Here is a 24,345-nt window from a genome sequence, read left to right on the forward strand (position 1 = left end):
AAAGTCATTTAGATGCTGTAGAAAATTTTTACCCATAGACAATGTATTTTACTGATGTATAGAAGTGTGCCAATTACTATTGTATCTAGGTACACATACATATACACACACATTGTAAGATCAAAATTAGCTAAACAATAGTAACTATGTATAAAAAACCCAACCACTCTAAACATCCATGTCGACAAACCGAGAGTCTGTCAAACCAACGAAGGAAGTGAATTTCAGTCAGCTGTACTCCCCTGAGAACATTCTGCCATCAGATATCAGACATTCATATCTATCAGCTGTATGATAAAGCACATCAGCTGATCTCTACAGTCATGAGACAACACAGGAAAACAGACAGAGGCTTATTAAACTATCCCTTAAAGTTCAAGAGTGCAGTTAAAGTTCAATTGAATACAGAAAGAAAACAGTCTTTGGTGCACAGGCATGACCAGCGCTACTAAGCAGAGCAGCCACCATATGAGGTACAAGCTGCAACTACAAATAGAAGGACCTTCAAAGATTGCCCTATTTAGACAGGATTGCAACAATGATAAAGATGTTGATAACTAAAGTAATGAAAGCAAGAAAGAAAATCATGGTTACCCTACCTTGTGCTGATGGAATAATGTACTCCTTAGCCATCTGGGACTTAAGGACCAAATAAGGTTCCTTCCAGGAATATCCTCAAATTGTGAACCTCACTTGCAAATAGTGGGTAAGTCCTTCAACAATAACATCAGATGCCAATCCATCTGTTATCCCCAACCAATGAGCTTTTTGTCTGTGATATGAACAAGAGGTTTGCCCCAAGACAGTGAAGATATGACTCATTCCCTGGGGCCAGGATTGAAGATCTATAAATAATACTATCTTTAGAGAATCAAGCTCAGTTTGAAGTTCTATTAATACTTCATTTATTGACCTGTCTTTAAACAGACCCCTACTTGAATATTCAACAGATGAAAAACAAACAAACAAAGTATGTTCTCTAGTATTTACGTGTGACTCTTTGTGTTTATTTCCTTTAGGGAGTCATAATAACAAAAAAAATTCTATTCTCCTTGAGATTTTTCAGCTAAAAGGAAACATCAGGAGAAGTCCTTATCTTGAGTTACTTTGGCCCCTGAGGTTAAGAAACTCATGAATAACAAATATATTTTGTGTGTGTGCGTGTGCACGTGTAGAAGCACAGTCCCAACCCTGGGAGTAACTGGGGATCAGGATTAGGCTACTGGACTTTTTAGCGTTAAACTCTTTGATCGGTGTTCCAGTATTAGGATGATGGGTATAGAGAAAACCCAGATGGAAAAACAGATACTTGCGCAATATTTTTGTTTGTCTTTCATGGATTTCTTTTTTTAAATTTTATGAGCTCAAATAATGGTAGATCTGGTTCTCACAGTATTTCCTTTGACCTTTTATATAAAGTACAGAGATTTTCAAGTATGAATACCAAGCTTTTCGGTTTATGCCTTTTAATTTTATTTAGATTTTTGTGGGTGTTACAAAACCCTACCATTATAGCAGAAGCTATGGTTTTCAAAAGTATATTGCAAAAGTAGTTTGAAAAAAGGGGAAATACTTTGATAGAATAAAAAAAAAAACTCAAAAGAACCTATTATGTGAACGCACATGGAGGTATCTAGAACAGAAGCATCTTTTCTATTAGGATTTTGGTTTATCAGAACTGGAATATAGATTTAACTATACCAAAAGAGATATGTACGTGTGGTGGCATTTGATGGTTGTTTTTTTTTTAAAGATTCACATTTTGTTTTCTGTTAATGCTAACATGAAAATGACTGAAAAGTTGAGATTTCATTAACTTTCTAAAACTAGAACTTGATTAAAGGAAGAAGGTCACTTAGTCTTCTGGTGCATTCATCATGTTTCAACCTTTGATTTAAAAAAAAACAACAAAAACCCCAACCCACTATCCTCCTCCAAAATCTGCCAAGAGAAACAATTAAACGCATGCATTCTTAATTTTCTGAATAGTTAAAAAATATAATTATAGTTCATTGACCCACAGGCAAAGGCCAGGGTGTGTAACAAGTTCACTGAATTCAACAGTTGTTCCAACTTGCCCATGATTCACAGATTTCAAACACTGGCACTTTAAGTTAGGTGGCCCTTAGCAAGTCTCTGTCTTCCTTTGTATTTTGTTACATGTGGGGTGTTTAATGAAGACTGATAAATATCACTGGACTATATCATGCTATTGATTTTTACGGAAACCCCCACTGGCTTGAATGGAGGTCCTGCTTAAAAACTGTTCCACTGTATGTATCCTGTAGCTATCAACAAACAACAACAAAAAGACATTTACTGTTTTCACTCTCTTTGTTTCCAGGACGCGTTTTTGAAAGTAATTATGCTTCTTTGTTTATGAGGCCTATTTTATGGATATGAAAATGTATTAAATTTCATTTGGCAGTTATCCAATCCTTGTTAATACTATCTCCTGAGATAAGTGTCTTCAAAACAGGCTTTAGACCTTAGCTACTCCTCCACTATCATTCTAGAACCACACAGCACGATTAGAGCTTTGCCAGCCCAGGAACAGCTAGTTAATGGAACTGACATGTAACTACCTAACCTCACCTTCATGAAAGTGTTATTCATAAGTGAATTGTTTGCAAAAGGATAGTTTCACCTTAGCTGCGTCTTGAATATGAACAGCTATATGCCTTTGATTTTCAAAATACTGACCTTTAAACTACAGTTGTATGATCAGAACCTTAAACTTCGAAATAAAACCTAAACAGAGGTCACACACAAACCTATGTGTGAATATATAGGTACATTAGATAGATACTTGTTTTTCAGCAAACGCAAAGAGAAAAGTTGACATGTTCTCACTGTAATTAGATACCCACTGACAAAGAAAACCGTTTTGATATCTTTGAATTGTAATCTCCCCATGAAATATGAATTACACATGACAGTTCAAGAGTGCTAGATTCCAGTTTTAATTATCTTGTCAATATCTCCATCATATCAAAAGAAAGGAAACTTATTTTCTCTAAAATGAAGGAACACTATTGAAACCAAAAGTGCATCTATAAAAGTGAGAAACAGTCATACAAACATTACTTTGATTGCTCACAGATGGGCATTTGCAGTTCATGTATTGCAGGTAGCAGACAAAAGCTGAAAAAGCACCCCTTTGTTTACCATTAACTCTTCCCACACTGAGACACAACACTTCACACAATTCGTATTAACATATAACTCAGAAAGAATTTGACAAATTCCACTCTGAAAACAAATATGCAAAGGGAATGCTAACAGGTATTTTCTAATGCTTACAAATTCAGGACGTTCAACTGAATGATTTCCCATCTCACGATAACAGCTACATATCGCAATTAGGAAGAGATTAGTTCTATCAGCTAAAGTTATGAATGGATTTAACGAGCAACTACCTTGGTACCTTTACAAATATGATGACCTTGTGTTATCCAATTAGATAAATAAAAACATGTGGCACGCAAGTTGTAAAGTTATGCATGTTAACATGTGTTTAATATTGTCAAAATTTATAAGTTTGACAGAAAGAAGATTTGCGTAAAGCCCTTATAAACCTCAACTGCTATATTACAAAGGGAACAACACAGGCCACTTTGACACAAATGGTCTCTTACTCTATGTGTGCATTATTGGTCCAAATTATTCACTCTTATTTTACGGCACTGAAGTCTTTCATCTCCATGCTATACAATAATAATTTCCATATGACCAGTGGCTCAGTGATAAATAAGATCAAAAGAAAAAGGAAGGATTTAAAAAAAAAAAAAGAAAAGACATTAAGGGTGGCATTAAATCAGGAAAAATAGCAAAGTTCAACATTTTCTTAATACAGAAAAAAGTACCAAAGAATACTAAACAGCTTTCCAAATATCTCATGAAAAAGCATTTTGCGAGTAAGTCATATGCAAAATCCATTTAAACGCTGACAAAAGTGCAACCTTGAAGTTCAGTATTTATATATATAAAGAGTGCCACGTCTTAAGTAGAGGCAGGGAGGCAGTCTGAATGAAACAGCAGCTTTCATGTTATGTACTGTATGATAGAATGCTGCATGGCAAGGCTCCATGCATTTCTCTATACTCTTTCTGTCCCATTTAATGGAGGTAGGCTTGGATAATCCAGTGTTTCTGAGGGAATCACAACATTGCTCAACTCTAACATGAGCTCTGCAAAAGGAAGTTTTATTTGGCATTACACATTGACTGAAAGTGAAGAGCCAATTTCCCAAACAAATTTTCTTCTAGTGCTGCAAAAATTACAGTGTTAATCTCCATTCCCAAACAGCTGTTAATAATCTGCGAGAGGAGACGTGTTTTCTTAATTCTTTCTGCCTATAGATACTTTAAGTACACAAGGATTCTACATATTTTAGCGTTTGCTTTTTGCAGACTAATTTAGATACTGATCTTATTGGTACAATTGGCTCAGTCTCTATTCATGCTCCACTATAAAGTACCTAGAGAGCATTAATTCAGTGTTCTGGTCCTCCACACTTATACAGCATTTCTTTCATACTAGGTGAGACAATTGAAATATTTTAAAAGAAATCAATCAGTTGCAACATACTATGGAGAGAAGTGGGTTGCCATGGCCACTGAAGTGAAGTCAGTGAAATAATCCTTATGATTTCTTTCCTACAGGGATGATTATTCATTTAAGTATTGGCTAAATCCAGAGATATACAAGGTTCTAAAACTACAGGATTAGGAAAATTAACTCCTTCATTTATCTGTGAGTGAAAAACATAGTCAACAAATCTGCAAACTTAGAGAAGTTTTATTTCCTTTTGATACCATATTCCAGTCTAATAGGAAATGTCCTCTAAAAGATTATGTGGCCAAAGCGGCCTCTGCTGCTTTCTTTTTCCCACTTGTTCCCAAGCACCTGCTTTAATGGTGACCTCAGCTCTACACCTCAAGTTTCAGACATTTCACAAAACAGCTTTTTAAACAAAAACCAGCTGTTTCTCATCTAGACTACAGGGGAAACAAAAATCAGGGCAGCTTAGAGGAACGTTACCCAGAGACTACCATTCTCCAATAACTTTCACACACACTCGGCTTCACAATGGATCCGTCCATGTGTGGAAACCAAGCCGCTAGCTAATGCTAAATTAAAACTTGGAAACCAAATACTACGATTTTAACAATACACCTAATTAACTCATTTAAAATGAATGAAGTCATTGTGTCAGGACAATGTTTTTGAAAAAGAGTGTCATTTTAAATAATTAATGGATTTTTTTCTGATTAAAACCAACAGTATACTTCAAAAATGGTATTAAGAATATGATGGAGGCTATAATTTACATGAAATTAGGAATGCCAACCAATTAGAAAGAACATGAATGTTACATAGAAGGGTTATACTGCTGCTTGTTTTACAAGCTTGTAGTCCAATAAGTCTGTTTTGTCCAGTTTTCTCAGTTACTAGGATACCCTTTTTGTTTGTTTGTTTTTAATTGCAACTATGATAAAAATTAAAGCAGGGAAATAACAGATTTTTAACAAACAAATAAAAAAGCCGAATCTTGTCTTTTAAACAATGCCAAGTTCCTTGACTCTCTTTGTTTTTGAATGAATGACATAACTGAATTACTTCATGAGTTGCTATTTTAATTTCTAGTGGTGGAAAATTCCATATGTTAATTTAATTTGGATGTTAAAAAAAATATAAATGAACATATCCTCTTCCTGTGGACCCTTGTGTGAAGCATGGAAGCAAGCTGATGGACTTCTAAGGAGCGTCTTAAAAAAAATTGTATACTAGTTTTTGTTGTATAATGGTTATAATCAATCCAATCATACACTGCAACAAAAGAAATGTGCTTTTTTATGATTTCTGTGTAAAAGCTAGCATAGAAATGCCATTTTACAAAACTCTATTTCAAATGTTAAAAAAACCCTCTACAACCTACATCATCTCTACAATAATGATGGAACTGACCAAAGCCAGGAAATTCACAGTCGAAGGCAACAACATAGGCTTAAGCTCATGTCCTTGTGGTGGGAGTAGGAGCAGATACAATACAAACAAACTAATCTTGGGAGTTTCTGTCTTGACTTGGAATTTCCTAACTTCTGTTATTTTCATAACTGCCATTACTGAGACACAAATATTATGACCAGCTATGGGAATGAGATGCTTACTCTCATCATCTGCATACTATTACATACAAATACACTTCCAATTAAACGATATTTCTTAGCAATATTGCATGTCTGACCTTTGAGAACAAACTAAACTTTTTTTAGTGCATAGAGGTGTTTTGTGTGTGCTTTGCAAGCCACACTATCTTCATTTTAATTATTATGGCTTCAATACTGGAAATGCTTGCGCATGTGCTTAACTTTCCTACCACAAAGAGTTCCAATGAGACTATTCATGACAGTAAAGTTAAGCACATTTGTGTTTGCAGGATTAAAGTCTAAACCTTTATTAAGTATGGCAGGTTGTAAATATTAATTTAGTCAAGATTGCAAAATAGTTTGTTGCTGGTGTGTCGAGTTAGAGATATTCAGGTTCAAGTAAACACACACCAAGTCACTTTAGAAGGCGTATTTATCTGTTATATTGGTTTAGGGCATATCTATTAGAGCTGGGTGAATAACTGCATTTTTTGTTCAGTGGCTGAACAAAAGAAAAAAAGGAAAAAATTCATTTTGTTTGAGTTTTTTAAAGCTTTTTATAAATAAAATTGAAGTGAAATTTGAAACAAAAAGTCAGTTTCAAATTGAATATCTAAACATTTCATTTCAAAAATGTCAAAATGAACTGTTCTGATTTTTCTTGGAATTTTGTTTCTGACAAGAATAATTTAGCAAAATTCAGCGCAAATTTGCAAAATGTTTCTGTTGACCCAAATCTGCATATTTCAGTGAAAAAAACAGCTTCATGTGAAAAACTTCACCCAGGTTTTATGTCTATTGTACCTCCTAAAAGCTTCAATTTGTATTTCTGAATCTGTGCTGGGTGTATTTTATTTATATAGATACTTAAAACTAATTCAGTGTAATATCCTTTTTTAGATCAAAAGTAGTTTACTGGGTTTTTTTTATAAAGGTAACATTTTGACTTCTTTTCATGGTATTCTGTATTTCCTGCACTCCAATCTTGACAAATTTAATATTTGTACTTTGTAATTATGATAAAAATTACTATAGTTAATTCACTTTTATAGTAGCTTTTGTTAGTGGTTGTCAAAGAAATATTAAATCAGAACTCCCTTGAGAAGTCAGGAAATATAATTGTACCCAAGGTACAAGAAAGTTAAGGCTTGATTCTGCCACTCTTATTTAAGATGAGCAGTGCCTTACTTTGAGTATGGCCCTATGGTACTATTCAATAAAAGAGTGAAAGAAGTGGTCTCTAAGTAATTTATCCAAAATCACTCAGCAAATCATCAGCAATGGAAGTGAGCAGTTCTCCTGACTCCCAGTGTAAGTGGGATTAGGAATTTGGGAGTACGGAGCTCCCATACTTTAATTAATTTACTAATTTGTTGCTGCCCTGAGATAATATATGCCAAGTCTGAGCATGGAGTGATTTTTTGTACCCCAGTTGCCTAATATGAGAGGAGAAATTAGAAACAAGGACATCACCAACTGTAGAAATTCAAGGAAACTATTCATGTGCTTAAACTTGTGCATGTGCTTAAGCCTTTTTGGATTGGGTTTTTAAGGAAACACTGTAGTGACAGAGTGAAATACATGAACCTCCCACTAGAAGTGTCATCCATTTCTCTTAAGAAAACAAGTAATCGCAGTGGGACAAATTTGCTCTCAGCTACACTGCTGTAAATCTGGAGCAATTCCACAGAAATGAAAGGATGTAATTCATATTTACAACAGTGGAGTTGAGAGCAGAATCTGACCCAGTCTCATATTATTTTTGCCTGGGGAACAGCTTCATACTTGTCCAATATAGCACAGAATTGTGGAGGATATCTAATAAGGAATACCTGCTGGAAACTAACACAGACTGGGCTAAATCTCAAGTTACCCTAACATACTCCAAGTTTGAACCCAACAAATGAAGGTGTACAGTGGGCAAAGAAACTTCCACCAGCACATTCTGTACAAGTTTCCGGTCCATACCTCCCACTGCTACTTTATTTACTGCAGCTGGCCAAAGTTTTATAGCCTGTTTCATGTATTAAAATTCAAATGTGGAAAACATTACCAGTATCCTCCTCGAATTTAAAAAAATTTTTTTTCCCCCCTTCAACTTCTTTTTCAGAGTGGAATGTATCAAATGGTCAAAGGCTAACTTAAGACTGACTCTATTCAAAAACTATTTCCTTTGTTCTTATGTTTTACTTCAAAATTCATACCAGTTTTCCAAAAGAAATTACCAGGCTTGATTCTTTCACACAAGTTACAGTTTCAGACAGTGACTAATACATTTTGTGCACTAGCAGACTGTTTTTTTCAGAAAGTTAAATGTGGAGAACAAGAGACCGAAATTTGCCCTTCATGTGTTTAGAACTAGCCGTGTTGTCAAAGTGGCACATCTTTCATTGGAGCTGCCCCCTTCAATGTATTTTGTTTATGAGATTACTCATTGTTTTCTAAACTTCAGAAAAGAAGCAAGCAGAAGCTTGTCTTCAATAGCAGAAATGACAAGGTACCATGCAGCAGTTCATAATCAAATCAAATACAATTTTGGAAGAGAGCCTACCTTTTCTTAAAACAGGTACATAAGAGAAGAAATTGAAGGGTCAGATATTTCCTAAAAACTATATGACAGTTTAATTGTTTGCTGTTCTTTTTATTTCAAATCTAACTTCACCTACATCTGGCATTTAAGAGATGACTACATATTTATGGAACAAACTGTCTCTGAAGTGATGCCCTGGGTGCATGTTGCATCAGTTTAACATATGCAAAGTGAACAAAGCTACAAAAATTAAACTCTTTTCTCTTGATTGAGAGCAGATATGCAGAAACAGTTGTAAGTCACAGATCTGGCATTTAATAAAGCCAGATTTTTTCATTAAAAGCAGTATTGTTTAAACATTTGGGGGGAAATAGCATTATACAAACTAAAAATCTTAGATTATATGTATCCCAAGTGTATTTAACACATTACCTGAGGCCAAGCTAAATTACAACCTAGAATTTCCTTTTGTGAATTCCCAGCAACTGCTACAGACAGCAAAACAATGTCTGGGTTCATACTATTTTTACAGGGGAGCGGGAAGAGAGATGGATTTAGCTGGGATGCTGAAAAGGCGTCTTTCTACCTTTTGGAGCCTCGCTGGCAGACTATTTTAAGCCAGCATTTTTTAAAATCTATAAATGTCACTGGCCCAATTGTGGCTTTTAACAATGCTTCACCCATGACAGCAACTTTTAACTTTAGTTTTAGGATGGGGCAGAGCCAACCATTAGACTGACCACTGCCGGGAGAAACATATTTTAAAAATGAACCAAAAGAGAAACACTGACAACAATTAATAGTAAATAGCAGTAAATTACATTCATATCGAGCGTTTCATCCCAAGTGGTTTACAAGCTACTTAGAAACAGCACCACTGATTTGTACTTATTAAATTTTACTCAATGTACTGTATTGTAGTTCCCTGAACACCCCTCTCAGCATTTGTTTGGTCAAGGACGTAAGGAGAAAACCCCTTTTCATATAAAAAAGATATGGGATCTTTAAGGTCCACATGGATGACAGACTCAGTTTTTAAGGTCTCACACACAATAAAGTGCATAAGACTAAATAAGTAACTGCCTTCAAGGGATCAAGGCAAGAGTTGACTCTGCCAGGATATCCTAGAATGGCCTAGTGATCTGTTACAGTGGTTGATGGCATCATTTGCTGCAGAAATACCAGCAAAGTTACTACCCTTTACAGTGAAAACTTCTGTGTTGATAGCACAGGAACATTAGAATTGCCATTAGATTAGAGCACAGTGGTCCATCTAGTCCATTATTCTGTCTCTGACAGTGGCTAATACCAGATGGTTTAGAGGAAGGTGCAAGAGACCTTGGAACGGACAACAATGGAGTTTCTAGAGAGGATATTTTTCCCTAACCTGTGTCAGAGGTTGGCTTATGCCCTGTGGCATGAGAGTTCACATTTTTTCTAAATATTGTATTGAATCTTATCTAAAGCAATGCCGGATGTTCTAATTATCCATATAATGTCCATTCCTATTCTGAATGCTACTAAGCTGTTGGCCTCTATTACATCTTGCAGCAATGAATGTCACAGGTTAATTGTCAATTACTTTACTTTCTGTTTTACTGAATATCCCTTTCTTTAATTATAAGACAGGATGAATTGGACTACTAGATTCACCTTGTTTACTATACATTATTTTGTATACCTCTAGCCTTCCCCCTCTTATATATGTCCCTTCTAAACAAATCCACCATGATCTGTTCAATGTCTCATTGTATGGAAATCTTTCCATGCTTCCAAGCATTTTTGTAGCCTGCCTTTGAATCTCCTCTAATTCTACTATATTCTTTTTGAGACAGGGTAACCAGAAGTGAACACAAAACTCCAAATGAAAGCATACTCATGACTTATATAATGGAATTATAATATTTTCAATATTACTTTTTGTCACATTTATTTTGCCATCTTAACATTTTGTTTGCTTTTTTTTGACCGTAGCTGCATACTGAGCTGGGATTTCCAATGAACTGTCAACAGTGATGGCCAAGCCTTTTTCCTGAGTGGTTACAGTTAACTGAGAAATAGCAATGCATATAAGTATGTCAAATTATTCCTTCTAATATGCAATACTTTACACTTCCCAACCCTGAATTTCATGTGTCATCCTGTTGCCAATTAACCCAGCTTGGTCAGGTCCCCTTGAAGTTCCTCACACTCTTCTATAGCCTTGACTAACCTAAATAATTTAAATCATCTGCAAACTACATCTGCCCCTTTTCCAGATCAGTGATACAGAACATTTCTCCTAGAACAGAATGGTGGGGTACCATAAGTGTTATCCTTTAATCATGCTGAAAATTGGACATTTAATCCTACTCCTCATTTGCTGTCTCTTATCCAGTTTCTAATCTATGAGTTCGCTGTATGACTACTTAATTTCTTTAATAGCTTCTCATGAAGAATTTGTTTTGGGGTTTTGCAGGTCCAAATATGCACATCAGCTTGTTCTCCTTTACCTACTATTTTGTTGACATTTTCAGAAAAATCAAATAGATCAGAGAGGCATGATTTTTCTTTACAGAGGCACAGGAACTACAAGATATCTTCCTTTGCAAGGTGTCAGACATCCATCATCAAAAAATATATATAAAATAAGAAGACATTGCCCTGAACGGAGAAAAATCAGAAACTATAACAGGAAAATTAGGACTAATTCTGCAATGATAATGCTAAGCAGTATTTATTCATGCACGTAACTATACTGTGAGATCACTCATGTGAGAAAGTACTACTCAATATGACAAAAACTTGTAGAATAAGGCCCTCAGTAAGCTGGACAATGGTATTATCCAAGTATAGAGAAGGTCTGATACTCTGATGTGGGATATTTAATCCAATGTGAAAGCCACAAGTAATCATACATGATCCCAATTCACAAAAAGCACGTTAGCACATACTTAAGCATGTACTTAATTCCCATTGCTTAAGTGTTATCTTATAGATGAATTATAGCCATCTATGTTGCTATAGATATATGGGCATATGCTAAATAGGGCACAGGTATGGATTACAGCAGTAATGCAAAAGCCTACAGATCTTAAGCCTGTAAAAATAATGGCTTAACCAGACTAATATAACATGGGACATAAGTAACTAACTCATAAACGACCCTATATCACAAAAGGTCACAAAAGATAGGGTGATATTATAAGTCAGCATTGCTAAACTGTTCAAAGGTAACCACAAGATGCTAGTTTATACCAGCTTTAGATATTTTAAATCAGGAACATCAGCAGACAACAAGAATGCCATGACATGTAATTGACATATGCATTAATAAGCTTGATGTAAAAGGTCTAGTAACTAATGGAAGAAGGGCATTCCAATGATAGTTGGGTAAAGAAATACAGATAAGGAAAAGGGACTGAAGCCCCTACTGAACATGCATAGTGCATTAAGCATAGCGGCGGTCAGCATAACACATTATAAAAGGTGTATCCTGACGTACGTGTCCTGTGGAGATGCTAGGAACACATCCACTGGTGGCGAAGAGGATGAGAACGATTATGACTGATACTTTGGGTTTCTCCTCAAGGGATAGTGTTAGTAATGCAAATACTAGATGTTCCATTGTGTTCTCTCTCTCTTTCGCCAGACTACGTGTGTATTGTTGTTTGGTTGGCTAGTAAAAGTAATTATTACAAAAGAGCACTGTGTTGTCCCTTTTGTGCACTATGGGGTCCCCTTTCTATTGATAACCTCTCTGCTACTGTTGATCTTGGACTGAACCCTCACAATTTAAAGTAAGTGCAAACACTCCTATTGGGATGGGTAATTAGTTTAGTAACCCATAACTACAGATAAGGCTACAGGATGCATTTCTGAATTGGGGCCTATAACTGCAGCCAGATTCCTAGGAGGATGGGTCTCGAGCAGAAGTTTCAGGCTAAAAAATTTTTTTTTTAAAAAAAAGAATAGGAAAATAAAAAGGGAAGAGAGAGAATTCTGGATTTCTGCAGGGTCCTAAAAAAAGCAGTGCATTTATACTCACTCAAATTGAAATGGAAAGGCAAAGAGTAGTAAATGAAAAAAACCTGAAGATTCCTCTCTGATATACTTATTGGCATACGCATAGGAGAAAGATAGTGTACTATTCATACACTTGTCAGCCAACTAAATCTCTCAGAAAAGCCAAACTATTTTAGAAAGGACATTTAATGAGGCTGGATGCCAGAGTACAGCAGCTTTTTGTCAACAGCAGCCTCACATCAGTCAGTCTTAAAACACATCAGAGAATACAGTTTTTACTGTCATGAGCAAAATGTATAAAATAAACATAATACGTGCCTCAAACATATACAGTGTACGTTTAAAAATGTCTCTTAGTACTACAAAACCTCGCACAAATTAATTTGATACTTTTGTCATAAACATGAAAATATCTGCAGCATTAGCACAGTAGAAAGACTCAATATAATTTAAAAGCCTGCAAACCAGTTCAGAAATTCTAATTACTTTACTGTTTTTAAACCTGCACTGTCATTTAATCTCCATAGCTTACCATTAGTGAATGTCTATTGGCTGAAAGAAGGCCTGTCCCATATCCTGACCCAAGACCTCCCATTGCTCCATTGTGAGAAGGCCCTATTAATCCATGCATGTCGCTATGACTACCAGGCATGGCTGTTGAAGGCCCCACTGCATGGTTCCGGAGAACATGAATAGCATCGTCCAGTCTTTCCAAACGGTCTTCAATCCGGCTTTGCTGTTTGTTTATGAAAAACAAATCAAGAGAACTATCAGCAAATGTGAAGGGCCATTTAACATTTGAGACAAAACACACACAGAATTAGGTATGCCACATACCGTACTGCTAGTTGGCGTATCTGTGTGTGGGTGTCGGAGCAGGGGCATGTGGTGAGGGGGGAGATGTGTAACTGAAAAGAGTTCCTTTTATTTCTTCCCCTTTTTAACAAAAGTGATTATTTTTCTTAGGGAAATAATTAAACTAGCATTCTAGGGAATTAGAGAGAATTTAACACAAGCACAGTTTTCATTTTCATGGGCAAAACAGGTTCAATGATTCCTCATGAACATAATCATTACTGTACATATGTTGCCCTCTGTGATTTTTGAAAAGTTTTAGAGTTACCTTAAGCAAAAATAAGAATATACATCTAACTTATATCAGTCTCTGACAGTGCCTATTCTCCCTATGTAATCAAAGAATTACGAACAAAAAGTTAGAAAGAACCTATTAAGGCCATATAGTCCCATCTCCACAATTATTGAAATGTTCTCTATAACTAAAACTACTTTTAAAAAATTGTTGGTAAGAGCAGTAATAAATACACCTCCTTACAAGTTTAGATCTCTGCAGCCTGTATGAGATGTGAAAAACATTACAAAACAGAGATGTACTGAACTGTTAGTGGTGGCAGCATTTCTTATCATTTTCCTTGTTTGTTCTAGTGTAACTCATCCCCCTCTAAAACAAAAACTTACACTCATCCCCACTCCAGGAGGAGAGGGAGCTGCTCATGTTACCACTAGAGTTCTCCCTAAATATGAACCATAAACAGCAGCGATGTTGACTTTAAAGAAATCTGATTGCTGCTTTACTGGATTACTTCCTTCCAATATCATCTTTCTTTTAGAAAAATAATGCCATGTTGTTGGCAAGTACAGGAAGAGGAGAAGCAATGGACTCAGAAATAATATATTGTATTTATGCTGTATAGTGTCCTTCATGCAAGGAGTCCATAAAATTTTATAAAGATAAGGATTATTATCCGCATTTTACAGATGGGGAAACTGAGGCACACATGATGAACTATTTGCCCAAGGTCACAGAGCATCAGTGACAGAGTTAGGGATAGAACTCAAATTTCCTCTTCACATTATTACTAGGTCACACTGTCTCCACTGGCACATGTCATATCTGATAAGTGGGTGCCTAAAATTTCTTGTTCTTCAACAAGATATGGGAGGGGAAGGTGAAAGGGCCAACCCCAAATCACTGGGTAACTTTCCTGCTACAAAAAAATAATTATTCACTCATTTCAGATCTCTGGTGCATAAAGGTTACAAAAATACTGCTATTCTATACACACAACTATACACCACAGCAAACTGGGATAAGTTAGAAAGTATCTGGCAATGAATCACGATACACATATTTGTATTGGGCCAGACACTGCAGTCCTTTTTAATTCCTGACTAAGAGAAAATTCCCACTGAAGTCAGATGGACTTTTCCATGATTCAGTATTAGATGATTATTTATTTTCTCTTCAGAAACACTCTGCTTTTTTATACTGAGACATTTTTCATCTTTACTATTATTTATATAGCACCCAAAAGGTGCTAGGTGTTCTACAGAAATATAATGAGACAACTCCTTCCTTACTATCTAGACAGACAACAAACAGAAAAGAATGGGATAAATAATGTAGACTTTTTAAAAACATTGCCCATTTGCCCCTAACATGTTTCCAGCTGAACCCCAACTCTTACCTAATCGCTCCATATAAAACAATGTATTTATTTATTTATTATACTCTCGCTAGTGCTAGCCATAATTATCACCCCAATTCTGGCCAATTCATCCACCATATTAAGTCTACAATACTTGAAACACACCATACGGAATCCAAAAGTATTATTTAGCCCTCTACTGCACTTTCCCACCATAAATAAAAGTAACCTGATTCATAAAACTTACACCTGTCCTACATCATAACAACCACTTACTTTTCTCCCTGATATCCCTTCAAGCAATCCCTCCTGGCTGTAAACAAAGCCCTCCTTTTGTAATTAATTTTCTTCATTCTGGAATGTTTCAACAATACATTATCTGTTATATGGTCAAACACGACATCCAAGTCAGTAACAGTTGATATCAAAATATCACAAATCAAAGGATTGGGCCCCATGTTACTAGCTTAGCAACGATCAAATAGTGTAAACATCCAAGGGCACAGTAATCACTAACAAAATGCAAACCTGTGAGAGAAGTGTGGATGAGAAATGGAAAGAACAGCATGGAAAATACTGAGGCAGAGGAGGTCTCTAATCAAAACATACCAAAGAGTGTAAGGGACCTTCATAATTGGGAGATGATGATGCTTGCCCTCCATTTCTAGACCAAACAGCTGTGCCTGCTAATAGTAAAATGGGAATTACCATTAGAACTATGCAAACAAAAATGTCTTTCAAACTTTCTGGACGATTTTGTAGACATGTAAATGCTGTTTTCCAGATAGTCTATAGGGCAGACATATGGACAACTTCCAAAATATACATGGATGAAAAAAAAAAGGTATTTTTGTAGTGAAGCACGTAGACGCAGGCCACAAAGTTGCCCCAGGCTGCTTCCTAACATAGAGGTTTTCATTGATTCGGCAGCTGTACCTAAGAAAGGCTTCAGCAGAAGGAAATGTCTCACTGGTAAAAGAAGTAGCATTTTCAGAAGTACTAAGAGGGGACTGCTAGACTTCTATGTAAATCCAGCACACACTAGCTCATTATCCTAGCTGTGGTTCAAGACATATTTGATGCCACTGAACAAATCATTCAATCACTAAACTAATGGATTTGGGGTTTTTTAAGAAACAAGATTAAAAAAACAATAATAGTGTATGAATATCTAACTCAAAATCCAGTTACAACTTGTCATTCTACAGATGCTCTCATTTAACTCCTAAGATTTGCATTTTCTTAAGGTAGACGATGTTATTTTGCACTTACAAAACTTAAAAAGAGCTAACTCTTGGTTTATATTAGTTTACATCTCTTGAACCAAATCTGTTTCTGCTGAAGGTTTAAGCGTGAAATATATAAGGTCTCAACTTTTGCAATATCATTTCTTTTAAACAAAGATGTGTCACTATTAAAGGGGCACACTAGACTTGAGGACAGCAATATTGGTTCAAATACTTTCCCCAGAAGGTTGTGTTTATGGCACACTGATCAGATTATTTGTATTTTTAGGGCTTCTTTGTCTGAAGCATATAATCTATTGAACGCTCTTATGAAACAAGACTAGGGATTCAAGGTGGAGCTATTAGGGTTTTAATCTTAAAACTGAAGTTAAGTGGCATTTTCTGGGTTTAGAAGGTCAGGCCAGGATTGATCTCATGGCATTTTCCAGCCTCTCAGTATGCCATATTGACAAAATGGTGTTAACTTTGATTATATTTGGCACATTCACTACCAAATTCTGGTCTCCACAGATTTTTCATTGTCTTTAACTTGTGATTTTGTCACATCAGTGACCATCAGGACTTTCATATTGTTTCTGACGCCCACTATATCCTGAAGCATAAACAGTTCAGTTCTCCTTTGAATGTATGTCACTTATTTGTATTGACATTGACCCTTGGATCTCTTTATCAAGTAAACTTTGTGGAAAAAAATGAAATCTATATTGCTTAACATATATTGCTTTCCTCAACTTCAACTCAAATCTTTTCTTTATAGTACAAGATGGAAATGATGGCAAAGCCCCCTAAAAGAAATGTAGCACATAGGGTGCTGTCTAGGGACAGGGACTGGTTCAGACAAATAAGGACTGTCTGTTGTCCTCCTAAACCCTTCACTGAGTCTTACTCCATGATGGAGAGGGGTGTGGCCAATCCTCAAAGAAGGATTGATGTTGGAGAAAGGCAGCAGTTCCCACCCCTACCCCCACCCCCAGTGCATTTTGGGGGGACATGTTTGATTAATGTCACCACAACCACCATACCTCACTTTCAATGGCAGATGTTCTTGAGGGAGGGCTTCCTACCCCTCTTCAGTGGAACTTTTCTCTTCAAGACGAAGTTTGGGGACCTGCTATCTTTCTTCAGACATAGTTTGCCTTCAGGTGTTGGCAGGCCAGCCCACTCCTCACTCTCATTAACCCTTTCACTGGAATCTTGTCTCTTCAAAAAGTACTTTGGGGTTTGTGCCTCCAAGATTGTTGAAGCACTGTGAAACCTCAGGGTGTATAAGATCTATACCACTCTCCAGAACTGCTAATCTCCTTGAGGGACAGATCACTCTTACTCCAGGATTTAACAATACCATGCTACACTGAGGAGTATAAACTACAGTGTCTTTTAAAACGTCAAAGTGAGATTGACAGGACTTCCCCATACGAGTTCCTTGGTCTCACAGGACCAGAGGGGGGAGCAGGATGCCTGGTCACCCCCTGAAACAGATCCAGTGTTGACTCCCCCAAGAAGCTAACATAGGTAGGTTAGATCAAGAGCCTCTCAGATATAGTTATATGGTGAGGGAGTGTTTAAGGCTCTTGTGGGAAAGTCTCAAAGGTTCATACAATCTGAATTAGCTTCATATAGGCGTCAACAATTTCTGATGCTCATTAGAACCTAACTGCCTCTGATTCTTTTCAGTTAGCCCTTCACTAGTGCTAGTATATGCCTCCCACACTGAAAATTCAGCTATGAGGCTTATTTAGAAATAAAATTATACCACTAAAATATCTGTATCTTTTGAATAAAGACATCCTCAATATCACAGTGTACTATAAATGAGTTAAGCTTACTATGGCTCTTTGCACACAGCCACATTTTATGTATCAAATTCTGGCAGGCACTTTGCTTAGGACCCCTGAGGTCTTTGCCTACACAACAAAGAAAAACCTGTGGCTGGTCTGTGCCAGCCGACTCGGGCTTGTGGGGCTGTTTCATATCTGTCTAGACTTCTGGACTCGGGCTGGAACCTGAGCTCTGGGACCCTCCCAAAACAAAGGGTCCTAGAGCCCAAGCTCCGGCCTGAATCTCAAAGTTTACACAGGAATGAAACAGCACTGCAACCCATGCTCCGCAAGCTCGAGTTAGCTGGCACAGGCCAGCCACGGGGTTTTTTTTTGCTGCGCAGACATACCCTGAGAGAAAAATCATGGCAAATAGTCAGAATGACTGAGAGAATGTGGTTCCCTCAAAACCTAGAGAAAGGCTACTGTGTAAAGTCCTGTTAACTCCTTTCACAAAGCAGCCTGGCCTGTTGGCTAAGAGATGTGATCTAAATCCTTACACATGTCTACTCTCTTGAGGAACATACGGAACAATCTGTTTATGGGGGTTGTCTGGGGCCAGAATATGGGTGTCTATTAACACTGCTTTTTTGTAGCAGGTAAAGGCATCTATTTAAAAGTAATTATGATCTTCTCTTCATGTTGATCAAAATACGTCTTCTATAAAGTATTTCCATTCATCTCAGTGAGTATAATAGTTAGCCTGTACGGGCGTTGTATTTATAAGAAAATAGCCTAATGCTATTGTCTGGATGTAAATCACACATCCAGGTCCAGCAGGAGTTTATTTAAATTCCTCCTACCAAAAAATATGTTGAAATGTTCAGTAAAATAGAATTGTAATAACAATACCTGAGAGAGAAGGGGGAGAACCAACAGGAGTTGAAGGATTTGATGAAAAGCTGTTGTTGGTGTGATCTGGAGAATAGATCTTTAAAAGATGATAAAGAATTAATCTAAATCCATCATAAACTGATGCAGAAAGATATATGGAATTCTTATGAATTCAGTCCATTTAAATGAAAGCACGGGTTATAAAGCCTATTACTTTCATCTTATTTTTTTTAAAATAAAGACAAAACTGTATTGGATGTAGGAAGCCAAACACCAGAATTCTCTTAGCTGAGACATCTTTATGGAAACAGACACTTGCCAATTAAGAGATGGTTCTGATTGCCACTGTCTCTTTAGGGTACATGATGGTGGGTACGTACATTTTATTTCACAGATTACTTTAAGAATGAGCATTGTACAAAGCCTTACAACATTTCTGAAAATTATACTATAGTAAAATTAAATCCTTTAACAGCCCAAATAGAGCAAAAGGAACAAAGGACGGCACAGTGGGTAATTTATAACAGCAAACACCAAAGACCACTTGTCAATAACTATGATAAGACAAGACCAGGTGTGCCACTGAAATGGGTGGGGTGTGCCATTTAACTGCTGCTTAGAGTCAGTGATATGCAGTACACTGAACTTGCATCATGGTGATTGCCCTTGTTAATCATGTATGCCATATATCAGGAACCATTTAAAAGTGGACTCTGTACTATAACTGTCATTCCAGGCAACCTATTGTCTTTTTTTTTTTGTCTTTTTAATGAAACATCTGCAGAATATGCAAAAAAATTAACTCTCATGAGAACTCAGTGGAACCCACTCTGCCCAGAAAATAATTTACATTGGTCCTTATTAGAAAGTCAACACATGCAACAATAACTGCCCAGTGATATCTGAGGTGCATCCGTATTTCTTTTTACTCAGAACGGGAAATGTGCTATATACCTCAGGGATCACTGAGAGACAGCTGCTGGTTAATGCTGGCTTTTTAATGGCGACCACTGTAATGGAATAGATGGAAACTAGGGTGAAAAATATAAAATCTGAAAGCAAAAGAAAATCTAGATGGATTCTGTTTACAGATCATTTGATAACACAGAACCAAACCTACCACTGATTTTTAGGCAACCTCCTTCCCATTGTTTTTGATAAGTGAAGTGTGTGGAAGATTGAAGTACATGGCTCCTAGTCATTAAGTGCCCATGAACGGTATAAGATTTCCAGTCATTTAATTTCTTTTCTGTTATAAAATTAACTCTAAAACATTTTTAAAACATAATTTCACATCGATCATTAAATATTTCAATTGATAGTAACTCAACGCTGATGACCTCTGAAATCAAATCTCTCCTGTTTGCTGTTCATCTTCTTAAAATCCAGGCATCCATTGCTGATTAAAGTTCACACTTCAAAAATGATAAACGTGTAAACCAAAGTAAATATTTCCTTACAGAGGCAAGTGCTTTCCCGAGTGCATCACCAGTCTGAGAGCTGCCTGCTGCCCCACTTCCTCTGTTTGCTGAAAAACAAAAGATTGAGTGTAAAAACAGGCTATGAGACATCTGAGTTTTCTATTCCTGGTCCACTTACTCATAATTTAATTGCATTATAATGCTAATTACATCACATTAATCTTTAATTGCCATTAATTTGTTTGCTAAGGTAATATCAAACATATTAATATTACGATTTTGGTGACAAAATATAAACTTGACATCTTTGGGGTTTTTCAAATACATTGCATATTTGATACCACTTGACTATATGGCTTTATGTTTTCTAAATGAATGGCAGTCAATAGTAAAAAATAGTCAAAGATATGAAGTTCATAACCAGATAAACCTATGTAATATGTAGCCTTGTGTTCAGAAATGGCTGCTTTTCTTTACCCTCTAGAACATAATCATATTTTCTACCAATGAAAGCTTACCGTATTTATATTCTAAATCATTCCAAATTAATACCTTGTAGCACTTTATAGCACCTTTCTTCTTCAAAAGCAGCAGAGAATCATCCTGTGGCACCTTATAGACTAACAGACGTTTTGGAGCGTGAGCTTTCGTGGGTGAATACCCACTTCGTCAGACGCAGGTCTGCGTCTGACGAAGTGGGTATTCACCCACGAAAGCTCACGCTCCAAAACGTCTGTTAGTCTATAAGGTGCCACAGGATTCTCTGCTGCTTTTACAGATCCAGACTAACACGGCTACCCCTCTGATACTTTCTTCTTCAAGAATCCCAAAGCACTTCTTAAAAGTATAAATGCTGTATATACTTATTGCATGCAAAAAAAATTGCATTAAATCCTTAAGGTTGCAAAATCAAGCACTCAGAAGTTAGGAAATTCCTGAATTAAGGTTGCCTGTGCAACTGTAATGATAACAAACAATCTTTAATTACATGATCACATACTATTTTTTCCACAGTATTTCTGCCTCATTCAGTGCATAGGCTGGACATAGCTCACTTAACGAGCAGCTATTGATTTTGTTTTCTCTTCATTCAATGTGTGGCCCTTTGCCTTGTTTACTGCGGGCTATTAGTCCTTGCTCTGAAGAAAGAATGATTAATTTCCTCATGGGATTTTCTACGGCATTCATCACTGCAATATCAGAATGCTTCACTCATATAAATACATTTATTTTTACAATGCTCCTGTGAGATGAGGGACTATTATCCCCTTTTTACTGAAAGGGAACTGAGAAACAGAGACAGAAAAGTCAAAAGTATCCAACAATTTGAGACACCCAGGACCTGAGTTTTCAGTGCACTTAGCATAATATGGCACATATGTTCAAATCAAAACTCTGACAGTAAGTGTACGTTAACAGCAGCTGCGAGTGCTCAGCACTTCTAAAAATCAGACCCAGAAAATAAGGAACACACAATTAATGATCACTGTGGAAAATCTGGTTTGAGTGGACTAGTATTACATAGGAACTCTGTGGCACGGGCAGGGATAGAATCCAATTATTCAGGGCAGCATTCAACTCCTTAACTGTGACACCAGACATTTTCTTCCCTCCCTCATTCACTACATATCTTTCAACTTTTGCAACAAATTAAGCAGTATTTCTGTAGACAACAGCCTCATTCACTGCCTCATAACCCTGCTCTACCCACATAGCATGCCCAGCAGGTGCACAGAATGAAGCAGGGATTCTGGAAAAAAATTAGTATGTGATCATGTAATTAAAGACTGTATCATTATGCATACACACAAGAGGACCGGATTTAGGTTGAACAGGCAACCTTAATTCTGGTATGTCCTAACTTCTGAGTGCTTGACTTTGCAACCTTAATAATGTTCTTTTAATATAGCATTTCTGTGTAATTTCCTAGGGTTTTAAAAGAACAAACAAAAAAACCAAAACAAAATACATTCCATCATATGGTATCACATTGACACCGGCATGATTGATCAGGAGAGTTGGAACCTTTAGATCCATCAAACAGATACCTTCCATTTAAGCTAATAAAGTAAAAAATAGCAGTAGTAAGTTGTCATCCTCTATGTGGACCAAGGGAATGAGACAATTTGCCAGTGGGTTTCACAGATATTTGCTGACACTAGAGGAATGATGAGTTGCAGGAATCTTGAGTCACAGGCTCTGCAGAGGAGTATGTTCTAGTCATCACAGACTGTTCTGCCCATTCCTCCCCAAGCATCACCTTCTGCCCCGTCTCATCCAATCTACCCTGTCCTAATCCTGTCTCTTCCCCACCTCTGGCTCCTCGACCCAATCCCATTCTCATCACCTAGGCAGCCTCAGTCTCCATTCCTCAGGTTTCTCATACAAATTCCAGGCTCCATGCCCAACAAGTTCTAGTGTCAATGCCTCCAAACTTCCTGTGCCAATCTCTCACTCCCCCAGCTCTTCACTCAACCTGTCTCTCTCCCCACAGTGAACTCCAATATCTTCTCCCCTAGCCACATACCTGATCCCCACTGGTTCCTAGTTCCAATCTCACTTTTCATCCATCCCAGTAGCTCCCCACCTTGCCCCAGTGTGTCTGTGCAGCCATTTCCAGTTCTCTATCTCTCACACCTGATTCTCATCAGACCTGCCTACCTTTCCCTTCACCTGCTTCCCTTCGCCCGGGTAGTTCTAAATATCAGTCTTCTTTCCCCCACCCATAACTTCCTATCCTAGTTTCCCTCACCCCTACCAGCCTCCATTCCCTATCCTTCTCCCTGCTTCTGGTCTCAATCTACTCTGTCCACTCCTGTAGATCTATCTCTTGTCCCCTCTGAATTTGAATCGGGTAGCTTCCGACTCCATGCTTCCTAGGCCCAGCAGGGAGGTCACTGAGAGCACAGCAGGGAGAGACTCCCTGCTCTCAGTTCAGCTGCCCAGTCCTGGGTCCAACCTAGTCCACAAAATCCAGAGTTGAAACTGCAAGGAAAGTCCTGCTCAGCAACAGGCTGGAGCACGCCTAGTGGGGATGGAATCATCAGGGAATTTAGCTTCTAAAATTTAAGAAGTCTCTACTGAGCACATTCAGAGTGTGATTTCTTAAAAGGCACATAATTTGGCCAAATCTGGGTAGATTTTCACAAGGAAAGCCAAAGGTACATTCCTGACAAAAAGGCCACTGTCCTGACAAATTCCAAGTTTGTGCTCCAAGGTATGGGGGCACTACACCTTTTTTAACAGGGGAAAAACACTGTTTCTTCTCTCACTTCGTTCTCAGAAACAGCTGAAGCATTTTGGCTGAAATTTTCAAGAAAAATTCAGCCTGAAGCAGATACCTGACTTGGGAAATTTCAGCCAGAAAGGCTAAAGCTTGGCAATTTTATAAGCAACTGAATATAGGGTCTGGTAAGAATTGTCGGACAATCTTAATAATCTATGGTGTTACTACCTTCCCTACATTAAAAGCACTGAACAGCACAAATCTACTGGACACTCAAAACAGGTGGAGGAGGGAAATTTTGTTCACAGCAGTTAGTATAAATCAGGGGTTCTCAAACTGGGGGTTGGGACCCCTCAGGGGGTCGCGAGGTTATTATATGGGGGGTTGCAAGCTGTCAGCCTTCATCCCAAACCCCGCTTTGCCTCCAGCATTTACAATGGTATCAAATATATAAAAACGTGTTTTTAATGTGTGTGTGTGGGGGGGTCACACTCAGAGGCTTGCTGTGTGAAAGGGGTCACCAGTACAAAAGTCTGAGAACCAGTGGTACAAATATACTGCAGATAGGCTCCCTGTTTTTGGTGTCGCTTCTGATTCAACTCACGTGTTTCCTCCTCTTTCTCCTCTCAAGGAAAAGGGTTTTTGAAACTTTGCATTGTGCAGTGG

At 37.3% G+C, this 24,345-nt stretch overlaps 1 protein-coding gene across 18 annotated transcripts in view; it reads right to left on the reverse strand.

Annotated features, from left to right (window-relative positions):
* TCF4 (transcription factor 4) overlaps window positions 1-24,345 on the reverse strand; it is a 357,326-nt gene that overhangs the window by 14,183 nt on the left and 318,798 nt on the right. For 13 of the 18 annotated variants that reach the window (XM_032779777.2, XM_032779781.2, XM_032779778.2 and 10 more), the window contains 4 exons: window positions 20,493-20,560; window positions 19,051-19,129; window positions 15,744-15,820; window positions 13,220-13,423 (listed from right to left, as the gene is read on the reverse strand). In XM_032779777.2, coding sequence (XP_032635668.1) covers window positions 13,220-13,423; window positions 15,744-15,820; window positions 19,051-19,129; window positions 20,493-20,560 — 428 coding nt within the window. The remainder of the gene's footprint in view (window positions 1-13,219; window positions 13,424-15,743; window positions 15,821-19,050; window positions 19,130-20,492; window positions 20,561-24,345) is intronic. The other 5 variants (XM_075066878.1, XM_075066879.1, XM_075066883.1 and 2 more) reach the window with 2 other exon arrangements.

This window comes from Chelonoidis abingdonii, chromosome 6, assembly GCF_003597395.2.
Source record: "Chelonoidis abingdonii isolate Lonesome George chromosome 6, CheloAbing_2.0, whole genome shotgun sequence".
Lineage (NCBI taxonomy): Eukaryota > Metazoa > Chordata > Testudines > Testudinidae > Chelonoidis > Chelonoidis abingdonii.